This window comes from Xenopus laevis, chromosome 9_10S (assembly GCF_017654675.1).
Source record: "Xenopus laevis strain J_2021 chromosome 9_10S, Xenopus_laevis_v10.1, whole genome shotgun sequence".
NCBI classification, from domain to species: Eukaryota; Metazoa; Chordata; class Amphibia; order Anura; family Pipidae; genus Xenopus; species Xenopus laevis.
Window position 1 is genome coordinate 93,378,504 of NC_054388.1, and position 26,492 is coordinate 93,404,995.

The window sequence follows — 26,492 nt, forward strand, 5'->3', positions numbered from 1 at the left end:
GTTTTTTTCTGCCATTGAGCAGAGATACTCCCTGTATTTTCCTTTTTGCGTGATTCTACCGCTGAAATCACTCAGGGAATATTTATTAATTATAAAAAGATATGCCGGTTTATGATACGTTTACCTTCAGCAGATTAAGAAGACAGACTTCATAATGGTGCTGATTCTGAGGACAGAGATGAGTCTTCTGCTGCTTCTTTTCTTACCTTGGGTGGTCTCTGCGGGTAAGTAGAGTATTTTATTCTAGATCATGGGGGATATGTGCATAGTTGTCATATTAATTCTTTTGAGTTTGCAATGCAGGGGACGCACACACACCACAAGGTGGAACAAGGTAAAACGGTGTTGTGGTGCGTATATAGGATTTTATTTTACTAAATTAAGCAAAAACAAAACAAAGCAATTTTATTCACTGGGTTGTGCCTAACTGGTAAAAAGCTATGTTTCCTTGCCCACTAACTCATTTCCCCAACAATTTTCTATGGTTTTAAACATTTTTTTACTATGTGAAAAAAATGTATGTGCTTGGCAGGGTTGAAAAAAAAAAAATTCTTGCAAAAGTAAAGATTTATATTTGGTCCTAATTTAAACTTTTTTAGAAAATAAAAAGAAAAACAATATTTTTATTCACACTCAAAAATCAGTGTTAGTAAAGCTGTCCCCTACTGGATTATGGCTATGGGGATCATATATAGTGCTAGCCTTATCTATTATTATATCTTGCCACAATATTTGCCTTGTATGGGATCTATTATCTGGAAACCTGTTATCTAGAAAGCTCTGAATTACAAGCAGGCCATCGCCCATAGTCTCCATTTTAATTAATTAGTTGATTTTTTTTAAATGATTTCCTAAAAGACAAAATTAATAATTATCGGAGGTAAAAAAAAAAAATCCTATTGGGTTTAATCAATGCTTAAATCATTTTTTAGTATGCTTAAAATATGGAGATCCAAATTATAGAAAAACCCAGGTCCCGAGCATTCTGAATAACAGGTCCCATACATGTATTGCATATTGCATTGTTTTTGATCTTCAAACACACACACACTTTCACTCTCTCTCTCACTTTCAATTAGGGAGATGTTTGAGGGTGAATGTTTATTTACTGCCTTTCCCCAGAAGATCGAAACAAGTCTTCACTTGCCTCATAAACTCTTTAGACCTCTACTATAAGGGAATGGAAACTATTTTCATAGAAAACTTTAAAATGTGGCAATGTAATTTCCCCTAGTTTCCTAGTTGAGCAATAACTATTTCTGAATGATTTGCTTCTTCCCTATAATAAAAAAAAATGATACAGGCATGGGAGCCGTTACCTGTAAATCTGTTATCCAGAAAGCTCCAGATTGCGGAAAGGCCGTCTCCCATATAGACTCCATTTTAACCATATAATCCAAATTTCTCTGTAATAATAAAACAGTAACTTGTACTTGATCCAAACTAAGATATAATGAATCCTTATTGAAAGGAAAACCAACCTGTTCGGTATATTTAGGGGGCAGATTCATTAAGGGTCGAATTTCGAAGTTAAAAATACTTCGAAATTCGACCCTCGAATTGAAATCCTTCGACTTCGAATATCGAAGTCGAAGGATTTAGCGCTAAACGTTCGTTCGATCGATCGAACGATTTTTCGTTCGATCGAACTATTAAATCCTTCAAATGGAACGATTCGAAGGATTTTAATCCAACGATCGAAGGAAAATCCTTCGATCAAAAAAAGTTTAGCAAGCCTATGGGGACCTTCCCCATAGGCTAACATTGACTTCGGTAGGTTTTATCTGCCGAAGTAGGGGATCGAAGTTTTTTTTAAAGGGAAAGTACTTCGACTATCGAATGGTCGAATAGTCGAACGATTTTTCGTTCGATTCGTTCGATTTCGTTCGAATTCGAACGAATTTAACCAATTCGATGGTCGAAGTACCCAAAAAATACTTCGAAATTCGAATTTTTTTCATTCGAATCCTTCACTCGAGCTTAGTGAATCGGCCCCTAGATGTTTACATGATTTTCTAGTAGACTTAGGGGCAGATTTACTAAGCTTGAGTGAATACTTCGAATGCAAAAATATTCGAATTTCGAAGCATTTTTTTGGGTACTTCGACCATCGAATTGGTCAAATTCGATCGAATCGAATGATTCGATAATCGAAGTACTGTCTCATTAAAAAAAAGTTCGACTTCATACTTCGCCACATTAAAGCTACCGAAGTGCAATGTTAGCCTATGGGGACCTTCCAGAGCACTTTTCTACGTTTTTTTTGATCTAATAAAAATCATTAGATCGATCGTTTAAAATCGTTCGAATCGTTCGATTCGAATGATTTTATTGTTCGATCGAGCGTTTTTTGTTCGATCGAACGATTTTTATTCGATCATTAGATTGAACCTTTTGCGCTAAAATCCTTCGAATTCGAAGGATTTTACTTTGAGGGGAGGGTCGAATTCGAGGATTTTTTAACCCTTCGAAATTCGACCCTTGATAAATCTGCCCCATAAGGTATGAAGATCCAAATTATGGAAAGATCCATTATCTGGAAAACCCCAGCATTCTGGATAACATGTCTCATACCTGTACAGGTAAAGATTTTATTATCTGGACACACAATATCCGAAAAGTTCAGAATAACCAAAAGGCCCCCTTCCACACATACCACTAACTCCCCTGACAATCCTGCCCCTCTGTAGCACATCTCCCACAGGGCTGATTAAGAAAAACATTCTTTCCTTTTTCTCTGTAATAATAAAACAGTACCTTGTATTTGATGGTAACTAGGCTGCATCATGAATCCAATGGATGAAATCAAAGTACAAAATTGCACTTCCCATAAATCTCCTAAATTACTAAAGTTCAGAATATAGAGAATATCCATCTATCCGTTATTTCAATGAAACTGCATACAAAAATAACCTCTTTTATGTAGTGTCCGTGTTTTGACTGTTTTGCTCCTGCAGTATTTCAGATTGAAAACTTGGATTGCCTCAACGACTATGTAAACGAGATGTTTTGCTTCTGGGAGATTATTCACTTTAGCGGGAGATGCGCTGATCAGTTTCGACTGACATTCACTGATGAGGAATCAAAGTAAGCTTCCTCCACTTAATATCTGTATGCAGGGCAGCCATCAGGGGGGGACGGGGGGAGAGTTGTAGGAGGCCCGAGGGTAAGGGGGGCCCGGGCAACGCCACACTACACTTGATTAGCTGGGCCCCCCATCTTTCTGAGAGCTTCTGACTTCGGGAAGGCATGGACATTTAAGGGGCCCTGGCCAACAATTTCTTACAATGTGGGGGGGCCCTGGCCACCAATTTTGGTCACCAATTTTTTTTCTCATGTGGGGTCACATATTTTTTTTTATGGGGGGCCCTGACCACCAATATCTTTTTATTTTTTATTAACATGTGGGAACCCTAGCCACCAATATTTTTTTTGTTTTTTTTACTGTGTGGTGGGGAGGGCGGGCCTGTAGGTGGGGCTTGCGGTGTGCGCAGCCCAGGGGGCCCAGTAAATTTTTTGTATGGGGCTCTATGATTTCTGATGGCAGTCCTGTCTATATGCATGATCCAAACACTGTGCTATGATGTGCAGGTATTTCACCACATTGTAACAGTATGTGAAATAAAGAATTATGTTTCTGTTAAAGTGCTGGGTTTTCACATAGCCCATCAGGGTGTTTAGACTCCAGGGGGCTCATTTACTTAGCTCGAGTGAAGGAATAGAGGGAAAAAAACGTTGAATTTCGAATGTTTTTTTGGCTACTTCGAACATCGAATGGGCTACTTCGACCTTCGACTATGACTTCGAATTGAACTAAAAATCGTTCGACTATTCGACCATTCGATAGTCGAAGTACTGTCTCTTTAAAAAAAAACTTCGACCCCCCTAGTTCGCCACCTAAAAGCTACCGAAGTCAATGTTAGCCTATGGGGAAGGTCCCCATAGGCTTTGCTAGATTTTTTGGTCGAACAAAAATCGTTCGATCGATGGATTAAAATCCTTCGACTCAAACGATTCGAAGGACTTAATCGTTTGATCGAATGATTTTTGATAAAATATCGCTAAATTCGATATTCGAAGTCGAAAGATTTAACTTTGACCGTCGAATATCGAGGGTTAATTAACCCTCGATATTCGACCATAAGTAAATTTGCTCCCAGATGTTATAAACTGCAACGCTCATCGTTTAAGGAGAACTAACGTTTAACAAATAATTAGGCTAGCGATGCTACACATAGGGGTATACTGTATTTATCAAGTTCTCTAGAGTTTAGTAAGTTCTCTAGAGTGAAATTACGCCACTCTCCTTTCATTTCCATGGGATTTTTAAAAGAGTATTTATCAATGGGTGAAAGTGAAAGTTCATCCTTTGATAAATACGCCTTTCAAAACCCCATAAAATGAATGGAGAGTGGCGGAATTTCACTATGGCGATCTCTAACTTCACTCTTTGATAAATATACCCCATTATGTTTTGGGCTTCTTTCCAAGCATGAGGCCACCACATCCCTTTAGTAGGGAAGATCTGTGCCTCTGAAGATTCCCCCATTAGCTCCCCATCTTCTTTGCTGCGGATTCCCAGCAGGTGCTCTGAGCTACTGCCAGTTACTGAGCTTAATAAAACTATAATAAAGAATTAAAAAGTCACAATGCAAGGCTAACAAGTAATTAATTCTGATCCACATTAAATGGCAGCTAAAATGCCAGTACAGGTATGGGATCCATTATCTGGAAAACCCGTTATCCAGAAAGTTCTGAATTACGGAATGGCCCCCTCCCATAGACTCTATTTTATCCAAATAATCCAAATTTTTTAAACTGATTTCTGTTTTTCTCTGTAATAACAAAACACTACCTTGTACTTGATCCCAACTAAGAGACAATTAATCCTTATGGAAAGCACAACCAGCCCTACCAGACTTCTTACCTAATTAGACTTAAGTAAAAAGATCCAAATTACAGAAAGATCTGTTATCCGGAAAGACCCAGGTTCCGAGCATTCTGGATAACAGGTCTCATACCTGTATATTCATTATCAGAATTTAATAGTCAGCCCTGTAGCATCAGCTTCTGTAACAAAACCCATTTACTGCTCAATGACTTCCAATAAACCCTAAGATTAATTTCTCAACAGCTGCCCAGAGCTCACTGAGCATGTGCAGTGTCACTGACTCCTAAAAGATGGCCTAACAGGATGGAAGATGTGACGTCTCTGGGCACAGCTTTGAAGGGCTGGATCACCAGGGTTGGAACAAGGGGTAGGCAAAAGAGGCAGGGATAGTAGGGAAGCACTAGATACATACCTCTTCTAGCTGCCTGTCTTTTGTTTACAGCGCTACTGAAAATTAATTCTAAATCATTTTTATACAAATTAGAACCTGAGACCCCAAGTACAATATTGTACACTTTTATACGATCATAGTTATCCCTATTTATTACAAATAGGCTGGTACATGATTCTCCGTGTGTGTGTGTGTTCTTCCATTTTTTGTAAAATAATCTACAGAAAGTGTCAAAAAGCAATATCTATTGAAATAAATCTACTTCTCTTTTTTTTTTGTATTTTGCCTTAGTTACTGTCTTTTAAAACTTTCTCACCACTGCCCCTTCCTTTTTCTAAGAATAGACATTTCTACTTCTAGTATACTAGTATATATATATTGTCTAGTTATGCCGAAGATGAGTATCAAGGTCCCTCTGTATTATTATTACACACACATATATATTTAGTATATATTTATATATATATTGTATATTTTAATGCACACTATTACAGCAATGACTTCCAACTGGCTGTTCTGATTTTAGAGTGGATGACTGCATCCCAGAAAACATGCGAGGAGCAAATGGTTTCATATACCCCAATAAATGTATCTGCTACATTCCTGTTGATTTCTTTGTAGTATCTACCTTCTACAACATTGAGGTGAAGGCTAATGGAGAAGTGCTTCAAATCAAAGATATAAGACCATATCAAAAAGGTAATCCTCATCTGTCGCCAAATTGTTGATAGTGGGTGCTTACATATGTACAATTTATTCCTAGTGATGGGCGAATTTATTCGGCAAATTCCCGCGATTCGCCGCCAGCGAATAAATTTGCCGCGTAAAAAAAACGGCCGACGGTGTAAAAAACAGATGCCGGCATCAAAAACGAGATGCCGGCGCCGTTTCGTGAATCTTTCGCCGTTTCCCGAATTTCGCAGCAAATTAGAGAATTTTTCGGAGAAGCGAAACAGACGAAATTCGCCCAGCACTACTTATTCCAAAACCTTTCAAAAAACAAATAGTTAATCTATAATAATGAAAGGAAAAGCAGAACAGCTCTTTTTTTTTTACAATATCGATGTCTACTTAATTTAAGCTGGTTACTATTGTTAGGTACAGGGTTTCATATGATTTTTGGGATATGTGCGTCCAGGGAACAATTGGATTGGACATTGTTGTACTTGTGGATAGTGGTTGACTATTAATTGGGCAGGTTTGAAAAATGCTATAAAATTGATTGTCAAGGGTTTTGTTCCTGGTTGGTTCCCAGATAGCATATTTGCATGCATTGTTAGTCAATCCAACCTTCCTTCTAAAAATCCTATTTCCTAGATAGCAGTCTTATGTTAAGCATTGATCATTCTATATATACCAATACAGGTAGAAACAATAGAATTCTACCTGTATCGGACAATTCAGCACTAACAATTGGCGATGTTCGGGTGCCTTCAAAGGCGTCCAATCAAAATTTTCCAGCCAGCTCGATCGATGAGTCAACCGATATCCAAGTCTTCTGCCAATATCGGTCGCTTCGTTTCACACCATACACGCACCAAATATTGTACGAAAATTCATTTTCATATGATATTATCTGCACGTCCATGGCCACCTTTAGGGGCAGATTTACTAAGGTTCGAGTGCATTTTCGAAGTACAAAAAGTTCGAATTTCAAAGTCATTTTTTGGATACTTCGACCATCGAATAGGATACTACGACTTTGAATTTACTTCGACTTCGATTCGAAGTAAAAATCGTTCGAATATTCGACCATTCGATAATCGAAGTACTGTCTCTTTTTTAAAAAAAAAAATGTCAATACTTCGCCAAATTAAACCTGCCAAATTGCTATGTTAGCCTATGGGGACCTTCTACAAACTTTTTCTAAGTCTTTACACATCGAATAAAAATCCTTGGAACGTATGTTAAAATCATTTTTATTCGATCGTAGGATTGCTGAATTCGGTGAAAAAACGTAGAATTCGGAATTCAAAGTTTTTCAATTTGCTGGTTGAATTTCGAAGTTTTTGGTACTTCGAAATTCGACCCTTGATAAATCTGCCCCTTAGTATCGCTGTCATCTTTGCTAATACAACACATAATACTTGACACTGTAATTCTCCAACAGCTCTGCTTTGCACCTCATGTCTAGTGCAATATTATCTGTTATTGATATCGCATTTTGCACAGATTGTTCATTCACATCAGCCCCTGCCCCACTGGCTCCTACAGTTAAAGGTCCCTTATCACATATCACTAGGGTCAATTTAAACAGACAATTAACCCCCATGTAATTTTCGGAGTGACAGAGTGAAAACAAACAAACTCCTTGCTGATCGAGCGCAAAATCGAACTCAGAACCCTAAGGCAGAAGTGCTGGTAGCATCATTTTAGAGAGATACAGTGTGTCCTACACAATTTTTAGAAGGGAGACATTCCTAAACTTCTCCTAATTTGAGGATGGTACGCTTTAGAGGGTCCGGTTTGTTTCTAAAGCACATTATTTAGATGTGCAATTTTAGTAGTGCTGCATCATGTACATGCTGGTATATACCCTTGCAAAGCCCTTCCCACAATGTAAAGGTAAAAGCAAATTTACAAAGAAAATACAAGAAATATATGTGATCAACAAGCACACAAACAATCCTGTGGCAACCTGATAAATATGGCAACCAGTTGATAGTTCAGTGTGTATAGCAAAAACTTTCAGTGCCACAGGCTTGCCTAACTGAGAAATCCCTCTGGTAAAGTGCATAAAAATGGCATAGAGCAGGGATGTCCGACCTTCAGCTGTTGAACGAGAGCCCTCAGAATCCCCCCCCATCCAGCGACAACATGAACAATCCATTTTTTATCCCTCAGGTTCACAAGGAAATGTTTGGCACCCCTGCTTCTGACATACTCAACAGTAGCAAACATTTATTCTGGACCTTTGCATTTGTACTACCTATAACCCCAGATAGTTGCCCTGCCCACGGCTGTCAGCGGGTTGCTAAGAGGATGAGGTTCATGCAAGAACTGGGGGGCTTCAGGTTGGACATCCCTGACGTAAATGCTTAAAATATTTAATAATTGTAAAACAATATAATATTTCCTTTTATATTTACCCACAGTTAAAGAGGCCCCAATCAGTGGCGTAACTTTAGAGGGGCCCAGGGAACAGGGGGGGTCCATACTGTGGGGTCTTCTTCCTCTATAGCAAACAAGAACCCCCCCCCCTTCCCCACCAGCTCTGTTACCTGCAGCGGGGTATCAAAGCGCAAGTCGGCACAAAGCAGAGAATTGGGTGGGGTTGGAAGTGGGTGGGTGTAGGTGGTGCATGGGTGGATAGAGGGCAGGGGCAGGAAGTGGGCGGGAGTATGGCAGATCAGAGTGCGCTGGGCCTCTCTGAAGATTATTTTGCAGGGGGGCCCAGCGCACTCTAGTTATACCACTGGCCCCAATAATGCTGGACATATATAGCAAAGTAACTTTCTGCTGTAACCTAAAATCAGCTCCTAAACCAGCCCCCCCCCCCAAAGATCTAAGTATATAATCCTTGGCTGCAGTGCTTCCCCTTTAATTTCCTCTGACCAACAATTAAATTAAAGAAACTTCAAATATAGCTACACAGGGCCAGATATATTTGGCATATGTCCCTAGGTTGGGGTACATAGTCTAAAGCTACAGATATGCCCCACACATGGTAATCCATCCATAAAATGTTGCCATCCTAGGCCCACCAGTACTGTTACCGTACCTCTCATTATACATTTTTAGGATTGTCACTGCATATATTACACTGCATGATCTCTGTATTATTGTTACCAGCTTAAAGTGGACTTGTCACCCAGACACAAAAATCGGTATAATAAAAGTCCTTTTCAAACTAAACATGAAATCCAATTTCTATTTTTTATTAAAGCATTCATAGCTGTTGTAAGATCATTTAAAAATCTTAGCTGTCAATCAAAGATTGTCTGCCACTCCTCTATGCCATGGGCATAGAGGTGGGGCAGACAATTACTTTCACTTTCCATTCAGCACTTCCTAGATGTCACTGCTCTCCCCACATTCCCCCATTCTCTTTACCATTTAATTGTGTAACCAGGGCATGGGGATGGACATCAGGTCCCCCATTCTGGTGCACAAACAAGATTCTGAGATGATACAAGGCTTGTCTTAATAACAGTGTCCACAAAATGGCTCCTGCCTGCTTGCTATAATTTTGAAATCCCAGACTGAAGGAAGCAAGATTCAAATAATTTATATAGTGTAATTAAAGTTCATTTTGCTTGACTAATGTGATAAAATAGGATTTTGAATAATTTTTTTGGGTGATAGGTCCTCTTTAAGGCTGGTGTTAACTACAAGTCTCCCTTGGACAGGAGTTTAAAAAAACATTAAGCACCAATTGGTAAGGCCTAGAACTTATAAATATTATTTTTTTTCATTTAACTCTATAATTTGTTTGATTTTTAATTTCCTATATATCTCACAAGAGGTGTATATATATATATAGATATATATATATATATATCTATATATATATATATATATATATATATATATATATATATATATATATATATATATATATATATATATATATATATATATGTTTGTGGGTTTTTTCTCAGTTAAGCCAAGAAGCCCAACCAATTTAACACTGGAGCATGATAATCAAGAGAACGTAAAGGTACACTGGGACACTGGCTATTTAAAAAGTAATCCTCTTCATAATCACCTGATTTTTCAGATTCAACTTACCAACAAGCAAGACCCAAATGAGGTAACGCTGCTACAACTCTGTATTTATGGTGAAGCATGGTTTTGTGTTTCCATTAGGTTTTATGACGCAAGTCATAAACAACACACTTTTACCTTATTAAATTGTGATTATTGTGACTGGATTGTTGGTCAAGTAATTGGGGTAAAATTGGGGTATTTATAAGAAAGTAGACCTGCACTACAGATCTTGTTGACCCCAGCTCCCAGCACCTCAACAGCTGAAGCCAGGGGTGATTTTGGGGCTGCTGCTGCCTGAGGCACCAGCCCAGATGCCACCCCCCCCCTCTCCCAATCAGCGCTTAAAAAGCAGCTTTGGCTACTTTTTGCCGCCACTTTTTGCCGCCCCTTGGCCCTGGCTGAAGCTGTACTTCCACATAGTCTGCAGGTTGTAAAATATATATTATAAGATAATACATATTATAACTAATATAACTAATATCCTAAATCTTATTGCCTTTAGTTGTTGCTTTTCTGGGCCCCACTAAGTGTAGGGCCCAGGGTAGTTGCTTATATTATTAACCCTCATTAAAACATCTTTAAAAGAGAACTAAGTTAAGTCTCCACTGGCTCCCCTCCATTGGCCCCCCTCCCTGCCTTCCACCTGCGCAGTCTTACCCCAGAATTCTGTCCCCTCTTGAAATAGTGACCCCACATGTAGAGTGAGCACAGCGGAGCTCACGGGCGCCACCTTCTTGTCTTCCATAATCTTCATGAAGTGAGCGGCGTAATGGTGCTTTCGCAGTTGGAGCAATCTTTTGGTTTGCGCCAACTGCACATGCGTCGAAAGAGATGGAAATTGGTGAAGGGGAGAAAGACACAAAGATTACCAAAGAGAAAAAGATGGCACCCATGAGCTCCGCTGCGCTCACTATGCAGTCACTATTTCAAGAGGGGACAGAATTCTGGGGTAAGACTGTGCAGGGGAGAGGCAGGGAAGGAGGCCAACGGAGGGGGGCCAGTGGGGACTTAACATCATGGTGGGGGGTTTTGTTCTCCTTTAAAGATTTTCCACAAAGAGTCTATTTTTATTTCTTTAGCTGAAAAACTTTGACCTCAAACAAGGAGAACTTTCCTATGAAATATGCAAGAGCAAGCTGAAGCGTGGATATGATTACAGGATTAAAGTCAGGTCAAAACCAGGAACTAACTTTTTAACTGGAACATGGAGTGACTGGGCCCCGGGTGCTGAATGGCATAATGGTAAGCATCTGCAGATGGAGTTTAATTATTATTATTATTATTATTAACATTTATTTATAAAGCACCAGCATATTTTGCAGCGCTGTAAAGTAAATGTGTTTATACAACTAAATTACATTAATTACATACATAGAACATATGGAGTTACATACATCACAACCAATACCGGTACAAAAGGTGAGGAGGCCCTGTGAAAAGAAGTCTACAATCTAAAGGGAAGGGAATAAGACACAAGGTGTGGGAATGGGCAAGATCAGAATTGAGTGGGTGAGCGATGTGGTACTGTATGTGGTATTGCATTTGGTAGTTAAGCAGAGTGAGGGTAGGCTTCTCTAAAGAAGTGCATTTTAAGAGATCTTTTGAAAGCAGAAAGGTTGGGAGAAAGTCTGACAGACCGTGGGAGAGAATTCCGGAGGAGGCGTGCAGCCCTTGCAAAGTTTTGAATGCGAGCATGTGAGGAGGTAATTAGAGAAGAGTTGAGTAGCAGGTCAGTAGAGGAGTGTAGTAAGCGGTTGGGTGAGTATATAGAGATGAGATCAGAGATGTAGGGTGGGGCAGAGTTATGAAGTGCTTTGAATGTCAGGGTCATTAACTTGAATTTTATTCTGAAAGGTAGCGGAAGCCAGTGTAGGGATTGGCAGAATGGCGTGGCAGAGGAGGAGCGGTTGCTGAGGTATATGAGCCTCACGGCAGTGTTCATTATGAACTGGAAAGGTGACAATCTCTGGAGGGGAAGGCCAATTAAAAGAGAGTTACAGTAGCCTAGAAGTGATATGACGAGAGAGTGAATAAGAATTTTGGTAGCATCTTGGGTGATAAATGATCGTATTTTAGATATGTTCTTTAGGTGGAAGCGTCATGATTTAAAAAGTGACTGGATATGAGGAGTGAAGGACAGGGCAGAATCTAGGATAACCCCAAGGTACCGGGCCTGGGGAGATAGGGTGATAGTGGAATTGTTAGCTATGATGGATACTTCCGGGATGTTAATGGTGTCCATGTAAGAACACCTTTACCAACTCTGCTTACAGGGAAACTAAAAACCCAGCAAATGGTTGTAACCCTTTCCTTACCACACATTTTGTAGAATCGGATCATACGCTCTTAAACAGCAATCAACCCTTTGCAATCCAGGGCCCTGAGTTTTCTTTGCGTATGAAAGATGCTGGGAACTGGGATTTACAGTGCAGTGACTCCACCTAGTGGACAGTGAGGATCACAACTCAGGGGAATTCAACTAGGAAAATGCAGTAAACCAAGAAAAACTTTATATAAAGAATAAAAGAAAGAATAAGTTAAAGAGTGCAATGCGATAATATTCCTACACTGGGGAAATGTGGTTCTGTCTAATAACTAGCATAGTCTCTCTCCAGTCCGAGTGGACAACACAGTTTAGTTCACATGAAATCTCCCTTTTCCTAGATCTCTTATTCACCAGGTAGCGCTATCTGCCTCAATGTACCTCTCCTTTAGTATATAGGCTATAGCTCCCACGTGGCAGGCTCACCAGAATTACCTGTCCTCACACTGGGGACACACAAGGGTTGCAACTGGTATCAAACTGCTGAACATAATGCAGGGCAACCTTTCCTTCTAGGCTTTCCTTCAGATCTGTCCAGCTGAGCACAACATACAGTTTCACTTAGTACTGCCACTCTGCCACATTACATGATCCACTCTCCCTGCTGTTTCTCTCTGGCTGCAGCAGCAGGGGCTCCCTTTATCAGCTCTGTCTGTAACCATGTGCATTTGGCTCCAAAGTCAGATGGCTCTCCAGCCTGTAAACGGGCTGGATGATTTCACAGATAGAAAAACAGGGCTTATCTGATCCCCTACATTGTGTAACACTAATGCAAAAATGTAACACCAAAACATTAAACTTTAAAAATAAAGATTGTTTTAAACCACTAACCAACCTCAGTTGAACTAAACAGGCCCCCTGTTAATCCTCCCCAAACAGCCTGATGTCAATGGCCAACCAACAGCTAGCAGGTCTAAAGACATTTTTTTTTTTTTGCTGAAAACAGTGGTATTTCAGGTTCCTTGATCAAAGGTTATTGCTTTATATAACAAATAGACACTGCACTATTTTTCATAACTATTTATCTGCTAAATTAGAGGAAGCCAATTTGCTAGGCGATATGGGAACTGTTTTATATACGCAGACCATGAGGCATCTCCCACAAAGTTATGCAATTAGGGTTCCGCAGAACAGCCACACCAATAGTATTTGCACAACTTGATGAATGAGAAGATAGAGAAGGGGCGGCAGAGATGAGGAAGTACAAAGACAGATCTGGGACTATTGCTGTGTGTGGGCAGCTCTTTGTTCTCTTTGTTGCAATGAGCTCCATTTGCCTGTGTACAAGCTGAGTGAGAAAGCAAAGCAGTGCAGTGGACAACACACCAAGACACAAGCTTAGGGAAAAGGATAAACTTTACTTCTCTCAACAAACAGCAGAACATCTTTTCATTTGAATGAACTCTTATACTGTTTTTCCCAACTGTTATTCTTTTATGAGCCCATTTCACCATGTAACTTATCTTTTTGAAGAAACTAAGTTTGAATCTCCACCCCCCAAGTGTGATTAGAACTACCTGGGAAAAATCACTTTTTTAAAAAAAAGACCAGGAATATATTAGAAGGAATTAATGAAAACACTAGCCAGACTTGGAAACGGGTCAAAAAGAGCCTGGGCTCACCAAGATTGCTCCGGTATTAGTGCAGGCCAGTCATGGTTTTCTCTTCGACTCTGTGCAAAAATGTCTCTTTTGTGTACACTATTATAAAACTGTAAGTGCAGGAAAGTGGTTGGCTCTAAAGAGATACTAAATAATGTATTTGAGGGCATGCATTTAAGCACACAGCTAAGAGGGAATATTGCCTCAAAGTTTTGATTTGCCTTAACTTAAGTTCCAATACATCCTTCAAATTCATTGGCCTTCTTGCATGTTATAATTAATCAACTATGCCTTTTACAAGCATTTACAGCCTTACTTTTGGTATGTGTTCCCCCACACCTGATCTACAGTATTCAAACCGTAGGATTGATTTACTGGAGCCATGTAACTGCCCATAGCAACCAATCAGGTCTTTGTTTTTATTTTCTAACTGGTAGTAGCCTGATTAAATAAATTGTTTATTAGTTACACATGTACAAAATAGTGCTTATCTTTGTAAATCCTGATACAGGTATGGGACCTGTTATCCAGAATGCTCAGGACCTGGAGGTTTCCAGATAATGGATCTTTCCATAATTTAGATCTACTGTACATACCTTAAAGGCATTCTGTCATAATTTTTATGCTGTCGTTTTTATTTCTAAATTACACTTTTTACACTGCAAATAATTCACTCTATAATATAAAATTTCATTCCTGAACTAGCAAGTGCATTTTTTTTAGTTGTAATATTGGTGTGTAGGCAGCCATCTCTGGACATTTTTCCTGGTCATGTGCTTTCAGAAAGAGCCAGCACTGCACTATGGAACTGCTTTCTGGCAGGCTGTTGTTTCTCCTACTCAATGTAACTGAATGTGTCACAGTGGGAGCCGGATTTTACAATTGAGTGTTGTTCTTAGATCTACCAGGCAGCTGTTATCTTGTGTCAGGGAGCTGCTATCTGGTTACTGTCCCAATGTTCTGTTGTGTATCCCTTTAAGTCTACTAGAAAATCATTTAAACATTACATAAAGCCAATAGGTGGGTTATGCTTCAAATAAGGATCAACTATATTTTAGTTGTGATCAAGTACAAGCTACTGTTTTATTATTACAGAGAAAAAGGAAATCATTTTTTAAAATTTGGATTATTTGGATAAAATAAATTCCATGGGAGAAAGCCTTTCCATTATTCAGAGCTTTCTGAACAATGGGTTTCCGGATAACATATCCCATACTTGTATATCTATCCTATCCTGTTGCTACAAGTTAGGAAAAAAATGTGCATATGCTATATTGTAAATACAGATGGTGTCTGTGTGTTTTACCCCCTCTTTATAACACCAACCTGTGCTATGAAAAACCCTACCAGTAAACAGTCTTAGGGGCATATTTAAAAACACTGGAGACAAACATGCCCATAGCAACCAATCAGATCTTTGTTTTTGTTTTCTAACTTGTAGATGAATGTTCAAATGTAATTGCCAATTACTCTTAAAATTATCCTGGTCTGGCAACATCATCATCCAATGGTTTGCAAATGTTTGTCACCCCCAACTTAATACAGAATTAGTTGTATCTGCCTTGGGGTATGGATCATTTGTAAAACTATTGCTTTTGTTTCTGCTGTTTTTTCCCGGATAAATAGAGGGAGGATGAATTATGAACGTGTATTTGTGTCCCTTAAATGAAAAATTACATTGCATGTTGCATGTTAATTTCTGTGTAACATCCCCAGATTAAAGGGCATGTAAAGGCAAAAAAAATAAAATCCCATTTTTACTTTCTTTAATGAAAAAGAAACCTATCTCCGATATACTTTAATTAAAAAATGTGTACCGTTTTTATAAGAAACCTGACTGTGTGCAGTGAAATTCTCCCTTCATTTACTGCTGTGGATAGGAATTGTCAGACGGTCCCTAACTGCTAAGCAGGGAAACAGTCATACTTATGAGCAGCAGGGGGAGCCCCCACCTTACTTCCCAGCCATGCAGAACTCAAGCAGCTTTGTTTATGATGATCCCTAAGCAGCCCAGACCACACTGAGCATGTGCACAGTCTTTGTCTTGCAAAGATGTTTGACAAAGTGACAAGATGGTGATCCCCTGTTGCCAACTTTGAAAGCATAAATTATTTGTTTGATTAGGCTTGTGGTGCAGTAAGTTCATGTTTATATTTAGTATACAAAATACAGCATTTCTAGCCTTATTCTATTTTAGACTTTACATGCCCTTTAAGAAACAATTTACTCAGACTGTTCCAGTGTTTCTCTCTGAAAATTAAAGAAAAAGGCAAATGTACAACAGATGGTACTGACCAAAAAAGCCAAGCAGTACTTGTTGCAGTTGTGTAAAACATCTCCATTCCTATAGTCCTATAACAAACTTGTATTTCATACTGTTTCATCTACTGACCAAACAGTCTTTATTCCCCCAACCCAAAGTGGCAAAGCCCCCTTGCTCTTTGTTACTGTACCTTCATAGTGACAATATCACATGAAACATGAAATATACAGTCTGTAACATCTGTAACATTGTCTTTATACAGATTACTGTTTAACAGACACTGAAATTATGATGGTTGCCATCCCAATTTCCGGAGTACTAGCTATCTTATTCATTTTATTATGCTATTTCCTCGTCATTATGTAAGTATGAACTGATATTCGTTTGAAATCACTGGCAATTAATTCCTTGGCTTTTCTTAAGATCTTATTGTGAGCCATGATACTCTCTGATGATTTCTTTTGGACTAAATTACCTTTTTTTTTTGCCTGAATTACATTGCAGAAAACACGCAGAATGGATCTGTAATTGAAACATTTGTAATTTTTAAATAGCAAGATAGGTTCATCTTTTAGTTATTATGCTTTAAACAGATATTTAATTATGAGGTCTTCCTTGCTGTGCAGAGATCATTCCTTTTCTGACTGGACACCCTAGATATGTTCCTGCAGTTTCTCTATAATAGACACATATACTTGTACGGAACGCATTTTAGGACATCCTGCAGCGAAATACCTGTCCTTCATGCGATGTCCTATGCTTTTGGAATGGCGCATCGGTTGCTTTTACCATCAGTCATCGTCCAAATCTGCAGTGACACCTCTGTCCTCTACCCTCCCTTCTCAGCCGTCAGTCATACAAACTCATTTTCTAAGTGTTGCATGCCAACGTTTCTTTCAGTGGCATAACTAGATATTACTGGGCCCCACAGCAAATTATTTTTCAGGCCCCCAAAATGTCTATAGGTTTACCTGTTTTACAAATATTTATAGAAATCGTATATGGATTAGTGCCCCGTGGGACCCCTATACCTCCTGGGCCCTCCTACAGCCACAGGGTCTGCTTCCTCTGTAGTTACATCCCTGCTTTCTTCCTGTACCATTCTTGACCCTACATTAATACGTAATGACCCTTGCTAGTGCATTTAAAGGAGAAGGAAAGTAATTTACCAATTGGGGGTGCCAAATGTTAGGCACCCCAAGTGAGACCCTGTGGCTGTAGGAGGGCCCAGAATGTATAGGGGTCCCACAAGGCACTAATCAGTTTTCTGCTGATAGGAGCACCAGCCCAGAGTTTCAGGTAAGTAAATACATTCCAAATGTTAGGCAGTGTCAGACTGGGACACCAGGGGCCCACCAAAAACCCTTAAACCAGGGGCCCACCCAAAAACCTTTAGACTAGGGGACTACTATAAGTATTATTTTCTTCCTTTCCTTACTCAACCTCTAGTCTCTTTTCTTTACATACTATAACCTATTATTCCATCTATTTAGCCTCTTTATTCTCATAAAAATAGGGAATGGCCATGAAATAAGCCAAATGTTTAGAAGCAGGAGGGCCCACTGACACCTTGGCCCACCAGGAGTTTTCCTGTATCCTGGTGGGCCAGTCCGACACTGATGTTAGGTACTGGGGTGCCTAACATTTGGCACCTACAAGTGGTAAACGTCTTTCCTTCTCCTTTAAAGGAACAGTAGCATCAAAAACTGAAAGTCTTTTAAAGGATTGCCAATATAATATACTTCAAACCAAACTTGATAGTAGGGATGACATCACCGGATCAGAATTTTTCGGGGGAAACCAGGCTTGGATAAAATAGGTAAATCTTTATTGATCCATGTTTAAAATACAATAGTATGAGCAGGCAGGGGAACCAGCTTTACGCTATTTTATCCAAGCCCGGTTTCCGCGAAAATTTCTGATCATCCACCCTCTACTACCAATATAATAAACTGTTATCCTGCACTGGTACCACTGGTGTGTTTGCTTCAGAAATACATAAGCAAGCTGCTGTGTAGCCATTGAGGCAGCAATTTAAGCACAGTAGATAGATAAGTTCTGAAGAATCCCATTGTATACTACAGAGCTTATCTGTTATCTGCTGTGTATCCTGTGTCTTTTCTCCTTTTTCAGCTTTGAATGGCTGCCCCCATGGCTACACAGCAGCTTCTTTATATAAACTATAGTTGAGTTTCTGAAGCAAATTCACCAGTTTTACCACCACAAGACAAATGTACATTATATTTCACCTGTTACACCCACCAGAAAAAACTCCCTCCAATCTTCCAGAGCCTATAGCAACAGACAGGAGCTGCAGATGGCCATTATGTTTGCAGAAGACTTCACTTTACTTGCCTGTTTTATTATTTTAATATTCCTCTGCCAAAAATGTATGATGTATGAGCTTTTGCTTTATGTTGTATTATCTGTTTAATTCCAAATTTCTTTTCATGCTAAAGTTCCATAAAATATCACATTTCTTTCATAGTTGTAGGAAGAAGTGGCAGGATATTCCAGATCCATCAAAAAGTCATCTGGCCCAGAGCAAACTATTCATGCCAGATATTGGCTATTATTCACAGGTAAGAGTAGATACATATACATCTTTATAGATTCATATTTTGACTTCTATGCTGAGCCATTTTCTAGGAGCTATGTGGGTGGCTCTCTATCTGGCTTTTAGCAAAAAGTTAATAGAAGGGACTCAGGGCTAAGAAAAGCCAGCATATATTTACCAATAATTAATTAGGTGCTAAAATGAAATAAACCTCCTAATACAGGATTAAAGTCACAATAATAAAGCATATACGGACCCTGCACACTAAAAAAAGGACCAAACAAACTGGTGGTACTACAATTAAAAGTACATTATCCAAAGCTTAGACATAGGGGCAAATTCATTAAGATTCGTAGTTGCGCCAGGCGTAACTTCACCGCACTTCGCCGCACTTCGCCACACTTCGCCAGGCGTAGTTTCGCCAGGCGTAGTTTCGCCAGCGCTCCGCAAATTCACTATAATCCAAAGTTACGCTCAGGGGTAGCGCAAGGTTGCGAAGTTGCGCTAGCGTTGATTCGCTAAGCGAAGCGAAATTACGCTAACGATGGTTAATTCAAATTTCAATGGAGGAATATGTAGCAGCACTACAAATGGCTGGGAAACCTTCAAAACATCAAATAAAATTTTTATTTTGCCCTACACATGTGCCCACTGTGTAGTTAAGTTGCCATGAGTTAGGAAATGTAAGGGGGAAGGAGGGGATCCCCAAAAAATTTTTCGATCTTTTTCAGTCTATCACCTATAATATAGAAAAAACGCCAGCGTTTTTTGGGACTTAGAAAAATTTTTTTACTTTTTTTGAAGAAATCCCTATCTACTCTATTGCGCTTCGCCTGGTCTGGCGAAGGAAGTCTAGCGTAAAAGGTAGCGTTCAGAACAATGCGCGCGTTAGTGAATTTGCGTAGTTACGTCCATTGCGCAAATTCACCAGGTGTAAGGGTGCGAAGTTACACTAGCGAAGTAACACTAGCGAAGTTACACCAGCGTCCGTTAGTGAATTTGTGAAGTAACGAAAATGGCCAACGCTAGCGAATTGACGCTAGCATTAGACGCTTTGGCGCATAGTGAATTTGCCCCATAATGTACATCATAATGTACATTATATTCAACAAAATACATAGTAACATCTGCACACATACCACCAAATATTACATAGCGTATAACCATGATGAGAGAATTACCCTAATGTATAGTAGCTGAAACGTTACGGTACCACCAGTTTGTTTGGTCCTTTTTTTTAGCTTTCAAGATCTGTATATGCTCTATTTGGGTAAAAAGTTGCAAATAAATTATTGTCCTGACCACTGAAAAGCAGCCACAGAATCCTTTGTTTGTTCCCAACACTAACTTATTATTTTAGACATTCATTATAGGTTCTTCCAAAGCAGCACAAGCTGCAATAAATTTTAATGGATGCTGTTGCGCTATAATTATTATTCTTCATTAATTGTTTTATTGCCACCTACTGTAGAATCAACGGTACTGCCATGCTTGTATTTTGGTGTTGGTGCCATACAAATACATCTCCAAGTTGTTTTACGCTATAACTGACACAGCACTCAAGATTATAAATGCAAAAAGTTGTAATGTATTAGAATAAATCATACCACAGCCCATAGGGCGACATTTCGGGGTTCTCAGACCCCTTTCTCAAGCCAAGGGCACAAGTAGCAATTACACACATTAACACAGATGGGCTTCTACATAGTAGCACAGGGAATTGCATACAGGACATGACATCGCCAATAGTTATCCTCACCAGTTATCCTCTTAGTTACTCAACAATGTCCATAGATCCGAATCTCTTATCCCCATTCAACATTAATCCGCAGAACATCCAATTCAGCTAAAAGAGAGAAAACAAAAACAGAAAACAGTGAAACTAAAAATATCTCATCATAAAAACACATAAATTGTTATCTTTATTGAGGCCATTGAGCCAATGTGTTTAACTGATGTATCCACCACACCTCGTTTTCTCAGTAATAGTTCCATATCACCTCCACACCTAGGCGTGGGCACACATTCTAAGACCATATATTTGAGATCCATGTCAAAATGGCCCATTTCAACAAAATGTCTTGAAACTGGTAATTTTACATTGTCTTTTCTAATTGTGGATCTATGCCGATATATCCAAGTCTTTATCTGTAACGTGGTCTCCCCAACATAAAGGAGACCACAGGGACATAGTAATACATAAACTGCAAATTTTGACAGACAAGAATAGTATCCCTTAAGTGGATATTTACTTCCAGTAGTAGGATGTTCAAATGTCACCCTCTTATGTACACACCAACATTGGGTGCATGACAAGCAAGAAACATACCCTGAGATCTTTTACCAATGTATGTTTGTGTCAACACTGGGGTTTCTGTAGTAACAGAATGGACCAATTGACTGCCCAATGTTCTACCTTTTTGATAAGATATCAATGGGGTAGACCAAATTCCTGGATATCGAGGTAAGAGGATTTAAGGCTTCTCCAATGTTTACGAAGGACTGTAGCAACAGTATCACACCTGTCACTATATTGGGTAACAAAAGGTATACATTGATCCCTACATTTTCTTACGCCTAGGTTTGGTTTTCCTCGCCCGTGATTTAGCTCTATCTGGAACATATCTGGGATACCCACATGCTAAAAAATGTATCATATCCTTCCATAATTGCTCAAGTCTTTCTGGCTGACTTACCAACCTCTCCATCCAGGAAAACTGGCACAAGGATCCTGTCCAACATGGAGGCCATGGGGCAGAACAAAGAACTAGTGTGGTGGCGGTCGATGATGTGTTTGTGATATGGAGGGGTGACATTAATTCCCTTATGCGGTTCCATCAGAAAATTAATGAAGGGCATCCAAATATTTCATATACCTTGCCTATGGAGAGTACGTCCATCCAATATTTGGATGTGAAGGTGATTAGACAAGGAGGTGGGTTTGCTACTGAGTTATATTTCAAAACCCACAGACAGGAATCTACTATGACATTATAGGAGCCACCACCCTGCACATACTAAGGATTCTATCCCTTTAAGCCAGTTTTGGTGGGTGGAGAGGTTGGCCCAGAGAATCATTGTGAGAATCGTAAACGGAAGAGACAAACACAAAGTGACCACATAAAAAGGGCACAATAAGGAGCTGATTTATCAAAGGTTGATTTTCAAATTGATGTGAATTTTTTTTAACTCTAATAAATTCGAATGTTCTCACAACTTGAATGGGAGGTTATTTAAAAAAATATTTAGGCTGTCTAAAAAACCACTCGAGTAGGAACGACCTGAAAATTTGATTCGTATTCTAATCGAATACAAATGAAACTCGAATCAAATTTTCCTCCAAAAAAAAACCCCTTGAATGTCAGGAAGGCTATTAACATCTTCAAATAGGTTAACTGACCTCTGCCATTGACTTGTAACTGAATTTGGCTGTTTTTAGGTTGTGAACATTCAAATTAGAACTGTTTCCATGGTCAAGGTGTGATAAATCTCACATTTCAATTTACACTTGAGTTGGTGCTTTTAAATTCGAATTTGTGAGTTTTGACACAAAAAAAAAATCTAAATTTGAATTTACCATTTGAACCTTAATAAATCTGCCCCTAGGTGTAGTTTACCACAATTTGTTAGGGTACCATCACCACAGAATCTGGAGCATACTTCAAAGAGCCAATGCCCCTCAGTTTCTATGTTTTATAATGTCCCCAAACACAAAACAAAGATATAAAACCCAAACAAATAGTTGTAGACATTATCAAAGAAGATGTTTTAATACAATGTTAAAATAAACAGTGTGCTTGCAAATCCATTTATACCAATTGGGTAAATTCTCTTTTTTTTTGTTGCAGGAACCAGTGTCAGAGCCAGCCTTGAATAATAACATCTTGTCATTAATTTCTAATAAACCAAGTCCAAATATAACTCTGTAAGTATCATCATTCTACTTACAGTATGCTATTTTACTGTTTTATATTCCCATTGAGAGCAATAATTGGAACTCTCTATAACAGGTTTTCTCACAGCCAGAAGAAGAGAGACACCATGTGGGACATTCACTAAGATTTGTAGTTGTGCCAGGCGTAGTTTCGCTAGCGCTCCGCAAATTCACTAAAATCCGAAGTTGCGCTCACGGGTAGCGTAAGGTTGCGAAGTTGCGCTACCATTGATTCGCGAAGTGAAGTTACGCTAGCGATGGTTAATTTGCATACGGCTCCAAATTCAAATTTCAATGGAGGAATACGTAGAATCACTACAAATGCCTGGGAAACCTTCAAAACATCAAATAAAATTTTTATTTTGCCCTACAAATGTGCCCACTGTATAGTTAAGTTGCCATGAGTTAGGAAATGTAGGGGGGAAGGAGGGGAGCCCCAAAATTTTTTCGATCTTTTTCAGTCTATCACCCATAATATAGAAAAAACACCAGCGTTTTTAGGAACTAAGAAATTTTTTTAACTTTTTTTGAAGAAATCCCTATCTACTCTATTGCGCTTCGCCTGGTCTGAGGTGGAGAAGGAAGTCTAGTGTAAAAGGTAGCGTTCAGAACAATGCGCACGTTAGTGAATTTGCGTAGTTACGTCCCTTGTGCAAATTCGCCAGTCGTAAGGGTACGAAGTTACACTAGCAAAGTTACGCCAGCATCCGTTAGTGAATTTGCAAAGTAACGAAAATGCCCAATGCTAGCGAATTGACACTAGCGTTAGGCGCTTCGGCGCATAGTGAATTTGCCCCCATGTATGCAGCATACTATAGATGTAAAAAATCCAAGTACAGGTATGGGACCTGTTATCCAGAACATACGGGACTTAGAGTTTTCTGGATAATGGATCTTTCCATGATTTGGATCTTTATACCTTAAGGGGCAGATTTATCAAAGGTCGAATTTTGAGCTATTTTGTGTGTACTTCAACTAGGGAATAGTCCAAATTTGAGTCGAATTTGAAAAAAATTAGAAAATTCGAATATTGAAATATATTATGTACTGTCTCTTTAAAAATTCGACTTCGACCATTTGCCACCTAAAACCTGCCGAATTGCTGTTTTAGCCTATGGGGGACCTCCTAGACCCTATTTGGATTCAATTAGTGGACTTTGAAAAAACCTTTGGGAAAAACCTTGAATCCAATTCGATCGAATGTGCTATTCCTTCCATTCGTATGATTCGAATTCAGTCGAATACGGACCTATTCGATCATAAATGGACCTATTCGACCAAAAAAAACCTTCAACCTTCAAAAAAAAAAATCATGCATTAAATAGGCTGCTTTTGCTTCCGATAAGGATACATTATTTCTTAGTTTGGATCAAGTACAAGGTACTGTTTTATTATTACAGAGATATGTATTTATTCCCTCAATGCACCATATTACATATGTCTATTAGACTTGAAAATCTTGTGTATATCCTATAGTAATGTAATGTTGACAATCTCAGACTAAATACATTTAATACAATTTAACAAAATGAATACAAGTAAGACATGCAACAAAGAAAAGTTTCTCAGTATAAGCTTCTCTTTTGAAAAAGGGTATTATACAGTATATTTTAGTAATCCTTTAATTATGCCATTTTTATAACAGTATAATAGGTCTAATTCGCTTTTTCTTTCCCCCAGAGTTAACTGGTTTAACAAGTTGATCTTTGGCGAGCCTGAAGACTATTCTTTCAATGGCGATCGTAACATTTTTGAAAGAGAAGACCCGATAAATTCACTTCTTATCCCTGAGTTTACAGAAGTTGAATACATGGTGGATATCTGCCCACTTAAGGATGATCCAAGCAATCCAAGCAAGGATAAAAAAGAAGTTGATGCATTAGAAGACTTGGGAGATCTACCTTTAGAGTTTGACAACTCAATCAATAAAATGTTTCTTGATATTTTAAATGAAAACCCTGTTGAACATGAGGCACAAGTAACAAATGACATAGTAAGACATGTTGCCGACAAAGAAAATGCATTTCAGAATGAAAAAGATTTTTCCCTTTTCAAGGAAATCTGTGCGAAACAAGTACCATATGTGTCACAGATTGCAACCAACTCTGTGTGCTCTTATTACAACTGCAAGCAAGATAGTTCTTTAGTAACAGACCTGTCAAAATGTTGTTGTAATAACCATGACCAAAGTTTTCCACTGGAGTCGCTTCCTTACCGACCAGCAGGAGGATTTGTTAAGAACAATTTAGATGATGGCTTTGATGATGATGATGATGACGTATGTAATAAATTGGACTACAGCCTCCTTGCCAAGACAGCTGTAATGTTACAAAACAAAAATATAATCTTGAATAGTTTAACGGATGAAGAAAACTGTCTGTCCATGATTTTGGAAAAGTCCCATAAGACATGCCCTAGTGGCAAATTTAATCACATGGCAAATCTTTTTCTGTCTTTCTCCCATAACAGACCCGATGAACTTTGTTTCCAGCAAAATGTAATAAACAATTCAGTCAAGTTGACAGTTTGCAACCCAACCGAAACCACTTTCAAGGAAGCACAAAATGATGCAGCAGAAACACATGCCCCTACTATGATTGAAATCTGTGGATACCAGAGCTTTGTAGATGCAGTTCATCAAGAAGAAACACTGACTCATTGTACTCTTGGAAATACCAAAATCCCCATTACTGAATATAAATCTTTTGATAGCGCCCTGCAGGAGGCAAAATATGAGCCAGACTTGGAAAATGGCAACCGCATCTGTGATTCACCCATTCTTGTGTTTGGTGACTCTTGTAATGGAGATACAGAAGTGAAAAGAATGTACAGTTATGCCCTCCAAGCGCCAGTGAATGATGGTAGTATAAGAAATAAAAACTTGGTAGAAGTTCTTGGGTGCGATTGTTCTGATTCTCGAAATAGCCATTTCAATGAGAGCTGCTTGGATAATTACTGTAAACATGTTACAGTATCAATGAAGCAACAGTCTATGTCTCCAGTTTCTTCCGATCACTCCCACAGTGAAGGCACAGCAGCAAATGTTCATCAGGTAGAACATGAGAATAATGGTGGGTCCATATATGCTTTGACATTTGACATATCCAACCATTCCAGGAATTTCAAAAAAGCCATGGACTTAAAATCCTCAGTTGGCAAGAACGATGATAATATTGTGAATACGTTTTCATTTAAACTTGATCATTTTAAATCAAATACCGAGAACGGATTTGCCTCCGTTCAGAATCACCATTTTTTGGATTATCCATCTGAAAGGCAAACGCTGGAATTTGAAAATATCTCATATTTACCTAGCGTTTAATCATTAAAAACCAACCACATCTGTTTCAATGACTAAACATAAACTGATTGCAAAGGGAACACTTTTTCTTGTATTTCTTTGCATTCAATGAAAGACACTGGATCACTTTAACAAAATTTAGGTTCATATCCTACTTAGAAATTGTATGATGGAGGCTGCGGTCAAACATGCAGACCAACGCGAGCCATTTCACAGTGTTCACAAAGTTTACACAAGTTAATATGTAGATGCCTGAGAGAGAGAGACCACCCCCTTTAGACATGAAGCAGTGTAGTTGGTTCTTCACATTGGGGGCAAGGAGGTTGTGTGATGGCCTGCTGGGTGATGTTGTGATGGCTGAGATTTTAAGATCTATAGTAGGTTTAGTATCAGTTTTTGTATATTTTTGTATATTTTGTATATTTTAATTGGGATAAGTGATGGGTTTCGCCGTTCGCGAATTTTTTGCTGGGACAAATTCGCCCATCACTAATTGGGATATTGTTCTATTTAGAGATTAA

The 26,492-nt window shown here is 38.8% G+C and overlaps 1 protein-coding gene across 1 annotated transcript; it reads left to right on the plus strand.

Annotated features, from left to right (window-relative positions):
* On the plus strand, positions 1-26,492 carry LOC121399051. The gene is made up of 9 exons (XM_041578857.1): positions 1-224; positions 2,958-3,087; positions 5,809-5,981; positions 9,884-10,035; positions 11,072-11,234; positions 16,442-16,541; positions 18,668-18,761; positions 22,585-22,661; positions 24,351-26,492. Exons 1-9 carry the CDS (start codon positions 155-157, stop codon positions 25,990-25,992), a joined length of 2,601 nt encoding a protein of 866 aa, XP_041434791.1. The 5' UTR covers positions 1-154; the 3' UTR covers positions 25,993-26,492.

What these genes read in the sequence shown, in the direction of transcription:
- LOC121399051 (XM_041578857.1), top strand. Translation starts at nt 155, where the DNA reads ATGGTGCTGATTCTGAGGACAGAGATGAGTCTTCTGCTGCTTCTTTTC. An exon ending in TTCACTGATGAGGAATCAAA is followed by an intron (nt 3,088 to 5,808) that starts GTAAGCTTCCTC and finishes TTCTGATTTTAG; the next exon opens with AGTGGATGACTGCATCCCAG. An exon ending in TGCTATTTCCTCGTCATTAT is followed by an intron (nt 16,542 to 18,667) that starts GTAAGTATGAAC and finishes TTTCTTTCATAG; the next exon opens with TTGTAGGAAGAAGTGGCAGG.